Genomic DNA, 11,292 nt, shown 5'->3' with positions numbered 1-11,292 from the left:
GAGCAAAAGGAATGGAAAGCATTGCGGGCTAAAAACCTACAGAGTTCGCAGTTAGAGATGAAAGGCTGCAGAAATGTTTATTGAATACAGTGCCAGGTTTATAAATAGAACTTATTTACAATTTCCATAGAGTTGGTCCCCCATCAGAGAGGTGGTTAAATCTCCAAACAGTTTATCTCACGATTTACAGAAACGTTCAAGTACATCTCCTTTGCAAATCGCCACGGTGAAGGGTGACTTCAGTTAACAAAAGAACTACCACCATCTTTGCTACAGACATGTTTAATGAACATTATAATAGATTTGGAGAGAGAACACACACTCCACCCATGCCACTACCTTCTCACTCTGAGGAATACAGACAGCAAAGAATTTCTGTCTCCTACAGGGTAACTTCAAGGGATCAAAAAAGATAATAGTAACCGCCAGCTGAAGGGATAGATTAAGACACATTCGTGGAATCTAGTCACTGCCAAAAGGATAAATGTATTTAGGATATACAATAATTAATTCAAATGTTAAAAATAATTGAATGAACCAAGAGCAGACTTGACCAAATTTACATTCTTTGTTTAGGAAGAAGTTCCCAGTATGCTGAGGGGCTGCTAATATGCTGCTACTCCGACGGGGCCACAGCAGCACGAGGCCTACTGGGCGGCCACGTGTTACAATATGGTTACAAGTACAGTCAGACATGCATTTATAAAGAGAATATAAAAATATGTACAGTAGCTAATTTTCAATGTGTTTTAGGTTGCCGAAAGACACCAATTTAAAGTGTGCAAAAATTCGTTTGTCAAAAAATCAGAAAAAAACCTTCCTTGGCAACAGTACGTCAAAAGCCCATCTGAAATATCAAGATACATTTGCCTTGCTCGACACCTACCCCGAACAGATGGAGAACAAAACTATGAAAGTGTATGCCAAGGACTCAGCAGTTTTTTATGGCAAGTCTCAGGCTCCAGCGGGATGCCAGTTAAACTAGTCACTATATATATATATTTATAGAGCAGTTAGAAGTAGGGGCAAGAGTTTACAGGAAGGTGCTGACCAACTTTCACAGTACTGCCACCTCATCCAGCCATTTCCTCTCACAAACCCCTGCAGACTGCAAACACCCGACCCCTGGGCTGGTCATCCCCCTCAAAGGCCAGAGAGAAAGGCTACAGTGGACTAAGAGTTCCCTCTGCACCAAAGTGGAACTCAGCATCCCCTGGGGGAAAGGTTTCTGGTTGCCGTACAGGATCCCGGCCATTCAAGAATCTGGTTTCAAGGGTAGTCTTTTAGGAAAGACTGCGGGACCACTAACATGGAGTCCACCCAGCTTCTAGAAAAGAACTTGGTGAAAGGGTAAGATAGAAGGCAAAGTTTCTGAAAAACAAGCCAAATCGCCCTCAACCCTTTTTAAAACTGCCAAGAGGTCACCGGCCACAGGCCTGAGAGTCGGTCAACAGTCAGGCTACTTGACCTCCCTGCGAGAAACACCCAGGTTATTAACTTACTCGAAGGAGAAACCCCAGTCCTGTCTCACCAGAAGAAAACCCCCAAGGTATTCTGAGATGTTCCGTCCAGATTCAAGGAGTTGTGAAAGCCAAGCCCAGCGCATGACGTCAACCTCTCTTCTTCCAACCACCCAGTCTAAGGACCAGCGGCGAAGGCAGGTGGCCAGGCTCCTCTCCACGGCTCTGACCCACCCCTCTGGCGGGAAAGCTAAAGAGCTGCAAAATGCCAGAGAGACAAGGAGTAGGAGAGGGAGAAGCTGAGGGTCTCTATAAAACAGCCCCGAAGGCACCCATTTGGCTGCCAAGAGCTTCTCACTGCCTCACTAGCAGCCTGCCGCTGTTCCCTGGCAAATTAAAACCTCTCACAGAAACACTCAAAACCCAGATCTCCTCGCTAATAAGATACAACCAAGTTAACACCCTGAAAAATGCACATCCAGCCTTCACTTCAAAAAGAGCTCTGCACTAAATCCAAACGCCTTTTAGGGAGCTTTGAAGCAAACCAATCCCACTGCAAAGTACCAGCATCTCTGAGTTTTGGTTACAGGTTTATAAAGAAACACAAAATTCCCTCTGGGCTGGGAGTTTTACTTTCAAGTTGGGAGCTAGCAGTAGTTCTACTTGGGGGGTGGGGAAGCAAAGTCAAGTCAACCTAAAAAAAAAAAAAAAAGTAAAAGGAGTCTAAGGTAAGTATAATCATAAATTAAAAACTGTGAATCAAAAGGTGACTGGTAGTGTCTTTTAGGCATGAAGAGCCTGGCTTAGAAAAGTGACTGCTTCTACCACACACAGCGAGGATTGAATTACAGACACACTAAATCATGTCTTTTGCACAGATGGTCTCAAGTAGTTACATAAAACAGGTAATCAGCAGCACAATTGATAAGAACCCCTAAATACATGCTTGAGAGAAAGTGGTTTTTTTCCTTCATTAAGAGCTCTACTGCCTGAATAATCATTAAGTTACCATAATTCACTCTCCCCCCTCCCCCCCAGTGAAAATACAAGTAGACCTACATGTCCATAAATAAGATGAAGCAATCGGTATCTGCTTGGTTTTAGGCAAGGTCTCAGGCTCAGCAGTTGGTGCTGGGATTTCAGGAGGGAGGGAGGGAGGGAGGGAAACCCAATGCTGGGCTGTGGGCATTTAAAGGTACACTTGCCTCCCCTCCAACTGCCTTGTCCCCGTTTAGATCTCAGCTTTACAAAGCATTTAACACCACTTTAAGTTAATGGTCTTTTTATTGGAAAAAAAAAAAAAAAACTAGCATTTACAACTTGGAATGGACGTAAATTGTAATTTCTTGAACAGCAATGTTGACGGTTGTGCTGAAGTCCACAGCCACAGCCTACCCTGCTGGCTCCAAGTCATGGTTCAGAAGGTTTTAAAAACAGAGAGTCCAAAGATGCTCCCTTGATAAAGGTTTGTTTTTAAAAATTTGTATGAATGGTGATAGCCTGACACCCATTCCGCTCTAGCACAATGCAGACAATGCTAAACCAACACACGTGGGCATGCCACCAGGGTGTGTCACGGTCACGACAGGTAGGGGCACGGGGAAGTTACAAGAGGGCCATCCTGCTAGTGGGGCTACGCCTGGACAGTTTATCTTCCACAGCATCCTGAGGTAAACCGATCTTAAATGTCTGTCTTCAGTAAACCAGCTATGACAATTTATGGTAACAAATTGAACTAGAACCCCTTTGAGTAGGCTTTGAATTTGTTTTTTTTGTTTTTCGTTTTTAATACAAACGCCTGACTGTGCTCAACTGTCAAGCTGCATGCATGAAAAACTGGCCAGCCCAAACAGTGTATTAACCATGAGCGGACGGACCTGCCAGGTGTCCACTAAGTGCTTCCTTATCATTAAGGTAGGACAAGTATTTATATCGGAAAACTGATGTAGCTTGATCTTTAGGGGACAGGACCACCAATCAATACATGCAGATTTTTTTGTGTGTGTGGACAGAAGGTACTCTTGACATTCAGTTTTGCTATATAGAAACAGAATGAGTAAATGAATTTTTTTTTTTTTTTTTTTTTGCAAGAGGTAAGTAAAAGATCAATTTGATTCTTCTAGAGGGGGGAAAAAAGGAGTTGAAAGTAGGTCTTCATTTTGCAGTCATCATCTGTACGAATTCTGAAAAGACAAATAATCATAACTTTCGGTTATCTCCAAAAGCAGCTTTAATGAACGTAACATCTCTACTCTGCATAAGGAAAAAAAAAAAAATCTAGTTCAAGTAGTTAACTTGTTTATAGATCCTAAAGGGAAATCTTAAAAACTGAGCTAAAGAAACTTGGTGTGTTACCTTCGTAGTTGACTTGTCCATCTCCATCAATATCTGCTTCTCTGATCATTTCATCTACTTCTTCATCTGTTAGTTTTTCTCCTAAGTTTGTCATGACGTGACGCAGTTCTGCAGCACTGATGTAACCATTGCCATCCTGTGAACATTCAGTAACTGTTACTGGTAGGGACTCATAGCGGTTCGGTGTGGGCAAGTAGGCCTTTGACTTAATTAAGCCCCTTGAGTTACTGCCAACTGTGGGTATGTCGACAATTCTCCGTCTCCAGTTCCCACCTCTACCTACTAAACACATGCAGTCAGCCAATGCAGACACTGCAGGGGCTTTTGAAAAGCAAACAGAAATTGAAAGTCACAATCAAGAAACTTGGTTCAAAATTTCTCTACTATTTATTATGTTTACTCTCATCTGATAAGGTTACTACAATAAGTCAGGATATCTGACAATGAGATTACAGAGGCTCAGGCAGTTAGGTAAGTGTTCTAACTAGAACAGAACATTAAAGCTTTTAGAAATGACAGCCAGAAAGCCATATTTAAGTACAGTCTGCAATGCAGATGCAGGGTTACCTTGTCAAAGACTCGGAATGCCTCGCGGATTTCTTCTTCACTGTCTGTATCTTTCATTTTTCTAGCCATCATAGTCAAAAATTCTGGGAAATCAATGGTGCCATTACCTCAAATAAAAAAACAAAAGCTCATGTAAAATAAGCGCTCCAGTGACACTACCCTGGAGTGATAGTTTTAGAACCACTTTATAGAACAGTAAGCATTTGCTAGGACAAACTGGTAAATTGTTTTATTATGTTGAGCCATCTTAGGCTTAAACTATTCAAATACTTCACAGGGCAATTTCATGGGATTCACATAATTCAAACCAGTGATCAGTGCCCAGGATAGCATTTAATGATGCAAAGGAAACTGCACATACAGATTCTTGGCCACTGAAGGTTTTGTACAGTTCAAGAGAAAAAAAAGCCCATAGCAGTGCAAGCTGAATCTTTCTACTCCCAAGGGAGGCACTTGAGTTTGCCTTCCCCCGAGTTAGGGAGATCACCCGGATCTAGCTCTGCCTGCACTAGCGATGCTGGTGAAGGTCCATAATTGGGCCGCCAGGAGTACACAATGTTTTTAGGGAAGAAAAGGATTATGAGCGGGAAAAAAGTTGACTTTGTTATGCCAGGGACCATAAAGTGCTGGAAAGTCTTCTCCAGGAGGCACTTCTTAGCCACATTATGGTAAGTCACCTAATCGTTTTCTCCCCAACTCAGTATCTTTATTTCCCATTAAGGGCAAGGCTCAAAAGTGTTTTTTCAGCTCAGACTATTAACATTCAGGAAACTTTGTCAGAAGAATCTGTTCTGTGGCCAGTATTCCAAACAACTCCTCCTTTAAAACCGACAGCTCGATGAACACCCCAAAGACAAGTCACCAGATCAACAGTGTAACTTGAACTAAACAGAAATAAAAATTAAATTAGAAGAAAAAAGCCTTACGTTAAGTCACTCATTTTCACCAGTACCTTTAAATCAAAATAATAATTCAGAGATTCCTTCAAATCTATTTAGCCTCCAAAATTTTTAAGCATTATTGACATTCATGGAAGACAAAATTAATTATTTGAAATGCTCTCTTATAACCACACAGCGATGTCCTTAGGCATCGTATTTATTCATTGCGAGTACCAGATTCTATAGCTTGAGACAACTTTCCCCACCTTGTTCCATAAAACCCGAGGGCCTAATACACTTTGCCAGTCCCCAAGCACAATTTCCCCAGGGCTTACACAAAACATGAGACAACCACCCCATGTTCCCAGATGGCTGATCACCCTTAGCAGTCAAACGAGACGGAACTATGAAAAACCTCTTTTTCCAAATTACTAAGGATGAAAACAGTCTTTAGAAATAGTTCAAATGGGCTAAAACCATTGTTAAAGAGCTGACCCAAAACCCCTGCTTCTAAATGTATATGACCAGACAAGTGTAATTCCATTTTATCACCTTATGATACCATATTTTTAAATGGCTACTATCATGCCAATCATCAAGAAAGTAAAGTAGTCTAGATCCAAATTGTTTATTCCTACCTCATCTTTTCAAAATTTACTAATGTTCTACAATGTTTGTAGATTTGATTAATTTACTTAAGTTTATTAAATAAGTTAAAATTATTAATTTAATTGATATTATTTCCAAAAAACGTGTTTTCTTTGGTGGGGGGGGTAGTGATCAAAAACGACTTACTGATAGAAGTGCCCAATAAAAGGTCTATTGTCCACTGTTCTGGAGTCCAGAGGAATGACCGACCAAATGGTGACCAACTGCTAGAGGGGTTACTGCTTGTCCCTTCTGGCTCCACATCCTTCAACTAGCTTCTATAAATCTACTCCCTATGATCATCATGCACCCCACCTCCAAGCCTCAATGATCCTCAAAATTCTCTTCAATAAACACACTGACCGCTCACACTGTACCCACTTCCATACGTTAACATCTGAGAATGCTCTTCCCCCACCTCACTTGGGTTTTTTCTCCTCTTAGAGCCAATAAGCTTTTTTAAAAGGTCTACGGCTATTTATTTTTACTTTCCCCATAGGACTCAGCACAGACTCATGGGCCAGTTGATAAAAGACTGAGTTGTAGGTCATGGCGAGTGGAAAAGAACAATACTGTGATCCAATCCAGGAAATGTTCTAGACAGTGAGCAGGGCGAAAGGCAGGCCCATAATCTTCTATTTTAATTGTCAATGGCTGTAAGGAAACCACAGGAAGGATCTTTGCACATTTACCTTGATCTGGGGACCTGAAAGACAATCTTTAACATGTCTGAACTTGAATTACACAATGCTGGCGTTCATTCATAGTTCTAAAGCCCTTACCATCAGCGTCCACTTCGTTGATCATATCCTGCAATTCGGCTTCTGTTGGGTTCTGACCCAGTGACCTCATGACGGTTCCAAGTTCCTTTGTTGTGATGGTGCCATCGCCATCTTTGTCAAATAGGGAGAAAGCTTCCTTGAATTCTGAAAACAAAAGTTTACCTTTTAGAATAAATGTCTTCACCCAACCCAGCCACAGCACGCCCTTCCCTTAACTTGCCAAAGCAAGCCATCCAATTTGTGCAAGTTAAGAGAAACTGCCTGCTCTTTATCTGCTGAAACAAAGATCACAGCAGTTCTGTTGGACTGGCCTTCACACAGTAGTCCATAGAGCAAACGTCATTCCTGGTAAGCAGTTCCATAAAGCCACAATATTCTCACATAAAGAAGGCTAAGCTTCAACACACTTAATTTAGTCCTAGGTCCAATCTGACAAGTGAAGATTGGTCCACATGTTCCCTTATGGTCCCTTCCTGTTAAATTTCTACAGCCACAAGAAATCCCTGTTTCACAGCCATAGGAAGAGGTGGTCACCAGAAATGTACAATCCCACGTAACCAGTGTGTTCTCTCTACATGGCATTCAGAGTATTTCAAAGGCATTCCTGGTTTCCTAAAGAGAAACCATCTCAAAAAAGTCCTCCAGGGAATATTAAAAGCTAAAATCTAAACTAAATCATTCCCTTCCCAATGATTACAGTGGTCCTGACACTTATTTCCACCCATTCCTATTTAGAATAGCAAGTACAAGCTTTCATGGTGAATTACTAAAAGACCTGTGCCATAAGAATTCTCAACTACATTTCTGAGTAGCAGGCTCCATGCAGTCTCATTATATACAAAGCCTGGCACAGCGTGACGCACAGTCAAATACTCCAGAGTATAGTAAGTGGGTATTCTTAGTTCCACTTCCTTTCTCATTATCTCCAAAATGCTGACAAGGAGTAACACTTGACCTAAATATCTCTGCTTATTGTTTTCATTTAAATAAATTCTTAGAAAACTGCTCAGACTATAGGGGGAAGGGACAGAGGAGTCACCAGAACTGAGTCTGCCTAGTTGTGGTCTACTGAAACTCCCTGAAGTCATCAACTTACCAGCAATCTGTTCTTCGGTCAGCTGATCAGCCTACACAGAAAAAGAAAAGGTTATAATTCAATCCACCAGAGTTTGATCGAGGTCAACATGGTTTTTCCGATTACACTTTTAATAGTGATCTTTCAAAAATCAATCTCGGAAAAAAAATCAGCTGTTTGAAAACTTCAGCAATGTCATTTAATAAAAACAATTAGAATAAAGGGAACCCTTTACGCTATTTTAAAAACAAAGGATGGCAAAGGAAGTGACAACATCTCATTTCGGGTTTTCTTCTCTGGGCCTATGGCTATACGCTCTGCAGTCTAACTAGGAAGGGTCAGTTCATAGTTTGAAAAATGGCACCCCTAGTGGCAAAAGGCCCACTGCATCGGCTGCAGGGGCAGGCTCTGAGAAAGAAGAGCGCCACCTACTGCACCAGGGATGCCGCAGTCCCCGCTTCCAACCAAGAAGGGACCCAGCCTGCTGCTGCTGTCACCGCAGCCAGGATTGGGTCCAGGGGCAGACTTTTAGTGCACCTTGCGCATTGCTGCAGGCACTCCAAATCTCCAAACTGGCGTTACATAATGTCATTGGGTTGGATTAACAGGCTTTTATATCTATTTTATGAGATATAATTCAACGGAAAAAAATATACAGCAATGCGTTATCCTACCAACTTCATTTCCATGTAACAAGTGCTTTCCAATCATTTAAATTAGGCAGTTATTTGTTAAAAGCCTAACATTTAGAACAGCTAAATGCCCTTGGTCAAATTATCCTGATTCAGGAGCCAGGAAAAAATGGAACTGTCCTACAGCTGAGCTGTTACAAAACTGCAAAAATTAAGTACGCAGAAACTACATAATAATTATGAGACTGTGCCCTCCCTTTTTTGGAGAGGAACTATTAACTTTGTTAGAGAATATTTACCTACTTTATGGATGACATAAGAGCTGCTCATAATAGAAATACTTGACTAGAGGTGGTAACGGCCACGAAGGTAATTCTCACTTGCATTATTTGGCCTCGGCAACACTGAACCTGTGCCTCCAGCCAGGGGAATTCGAGATCTCAAGAAGAGCTAACATGTATTTTTATATTAATGAAGGACGCCTAATGAAGCCAGTTCCAGAATAAGTCCTAATAGAAAGCTGACGGCATTAAGTTTATTCTAACACGTAAGTGAAATCTTTCACAATAGGAATGATGTTCCAATATACTGATTTGGGGGAGACACTTATGTTTTCAAATTAGAACTGGGTCTTCCTTCCTTTCTAACCCAGACATAGCACGTTGGGTCTTCTGTATACCGAATGAAGGAGACACGATAATTTACGTAATGCCAGGGCAACGTCTGTCTTGCACAACAGGAAGCGCTGCCACACCTCGCAAGAGAAGCTGTCACCTCACCGTAGAGACAGTCTCACCTCGCCGCAAAATTCTCGCATTATTGTGGTTATCGAGAGCATCAGCCTTCCTCGACAAAGAAATACACCCCGACCACCGGACCGCGCTGGCCTTGGGGGCGAAGGTGCGCTGAACCTGCCGGGAGCCACCTCCCCACCCCTCCAAGCCAGAAAACGCTGTGGGTGATGTCAGCCCTGCCCGCCGAGAGAGGAAGGGGGCTATGGAAAACACCCAGCGAGGCGCACAGCCGCATCTGGCAATCTAGAGGCTGCAGAGAAAGCGGAAACGTGGAGGGCATCTCCCTTCGGACTGGGAAGTGGCTCGGGGCAGAGAAAACGCCGGGCGAGGGGCCGGGCAGGGGAGCGGGCCCCCAGTGCAGGCGGGTTCAAGGGGGCGCCGCCCCTCCCAGGCCAGAGAGACCCCCACTCCCACCCCCAACCCCACCCCCGGCTGCGCGGCAGGCGGAGGCCAAGTCCACCCCGCGCCCCCCACCCGCTTCTGCTCCCCGAGGCGGCGAGCCCGCCGCGCCGCCACCTCCTCCCGGAGCAGAAACTTTGCGTCTCTGCTGGAAGCCGAGCCGCGCGCCAGCTCCCTCCTCCCCCGCCTCTCCCCCGCCCCAATTAGCGCGAGCCGAGCGCCTCCCTCGGGAAGGGACCTCCTGGTGTACCGAGGCTCATGCACGCCTTTACTGCCGCACAGGGTGGGGGGCTGCAGGGGGGCGAACCGGGGAGACACGAGCCCCGGCCACACCGCAGGGCCCCGCCCGGGTGCAGGGCGGCCGGCCCGCCGCTTCCGCCCTCTCCGCCCCCCACCCCGCGCCTTCCTGCCCCCACCCCACCCTTCCCCGGCTCCTTCCTTCCCAGCCCACGCCCGCGCCGCGCCCCCCGGGAGGGAGGAGGAAGGAGCGCCGGGAGAGAGTGCCCAGCGGGGACAGCAGTGTTGGGGGAAGGCTGACGGCGCCCCCCACATCCCGGCAGGAGCAACGTACGCCACCGGCTCGCTCCGGCCCATTCATTCTCCGCTGCTCGCCCGCCCCGCTGCCTGCGAGCCAGGGTCTAGTGCCCGGCCCCGCCCGGCTCCCCCGCCCCGCGGGGCAGAGGCGAAGCGCTGCGGGCAGCCCGGGTGCGGCGCGCTGGATGCAGTGGTGCGGACTGGGGGAGGGGGATGGATGAAGACGGCTCCGATTCAGCTGGGGCCAGAGACCCTGCCCGCGGACAGCCCACGGCCAAGCCCAGCTCCAAGACGCACCAAAATTTAAATGAGGATCCCTGGCCGAGAAAACCGAGATGCAAATCCGGAATGCATCCTAAACCGCACCTGCTGCGTAACACCCAGAAAAGAAAAAAAACCCCACCAAAGAAAAGAAAAAGAAAAAGAGGAGGAAAAAAAAAGGCTGAACTAAAAACTGGGGAAGAAATCATGGGCCGGCAGCTGCTACGCCGGCGTCTGCCACTCCCGACCTACCATGGTGCGAGCGAAGGGAGGAAGAGCAGAGAGAACAAGGGTGGCTGCACCTGCGCCGGGGCTGTGACCGCAGGGGTGCCTCTGCTACTGCTGCTGCTGCTGCTGCTAAGGCGCTGTGAGCGCTGAGCGCTATGCCGCCACCGCCGCCCAACTGTGAGTAACGGCTCCGCGTCCGCGAGGATCCCAGCACCACTGCCGAAGTGCGAGCCTGCGCTCCGCGGTATATATACGGCGCTCGGTATCCCTCCGCCTCAGCCGCGGCCGCCTCGTTCTGAGCTGCGCTGCGAGGGCCGGGCCTTGGCCGCTCGGCCCCGCCCCCAGGCGCGCCCGGCCTCCCGCCGGCCCCTGCGCGCCAGCCGCGGCGGGCCGGGGCTGGAGACCCACACGCGAAGGGTTAGGGTAGAGGCGCAGGGTCGCGGGGCAGGTGCGGCGAAGAGTCCCCGGAGATGCCCATCGGGGCCGGGGCGTGGACAGAACGTCAGCATAGCCCTGACTTGGGGCGGCCCTGGGCTTCAGAAGCCCAAGGCCCCTCACCCCAGCCCCACCCCCACCTGTGGGCCCCCCTCCTACCCCCCACCTCACATCTCCTACCGCTCCTCTGGGGCACCCGGGTGCCCCTGGCCCCTGGCCTCGTCGTCCCCAGCTGGCCGCC

General features: G+C 46.8%; 1 protein-coding gene across 1 annotated transcript; it reads right to left on the bottom strand.

Annotated features, from left to right (window-relative positions):
* Positions 1–2,725: 2,725 nt before the first annotated feature.
* Positions 2,726–10,849, bottom strand: CALM1 (calmodulin 1). The gene is made up of 6 exons (XM_059914818.1): positions 10,641–10,849; positions 7,790–7,820; positions 6,694–6,837; positions 4,383–4,489; positions 3,816–3,951; positions 2,726–3,643 (listed from the first exon to the last, which is right to left on the bottom strand). Exons 1-6 carry the CDS (start codon positions 10,641–10,643, stop codon positions 3,615–3,617), a joined length of 450 nt encoding a protein of 149 aa, XP_059770801.1. The 5' UTR covers positions 10,644–10,849; the 3' UTR covers positions 2,726–3,614.
* Between the last annotated feature and the right edge of the window lie 443 nt (positions 10,850–11,292).

The sequence above is a fragment of the Balaenoptera ricei genome, chromosome 2, assembly GCF_028023285.1.
Source record: "Balaenoptera ricei isolate mBalRic1 chromosome 2, mBalRic1.hap2, whole genome shotgun sequence".
NCBI lineage: Eukaryota > Metazoa > Chordata > Mammalia > Artiodactyla > Balaenopteridae > Balaenoptera > Balaenoptera ricei.
This window is presented reverse-complemented; position numbering and strand designations above follow the sequence as displayed.

Coding starts and splice junctions, on each gene's coding strand:
- CALM1 (XM_059914818.1), bottom strand. Junction 4,490..6,693: donor CAACGAAGTGGACGCTGATG/GTAAGGGCTTTA, acceptor TTTTTATTTGAG/GTAATGGCACCATTGATTTC. Junction 3,644..3,815: donor TGGACAAGTCAACTACGAAG/GTAACACACCAA, acceptor TTGTCTTTTCAG/AATTCGTACAGATGATGACT.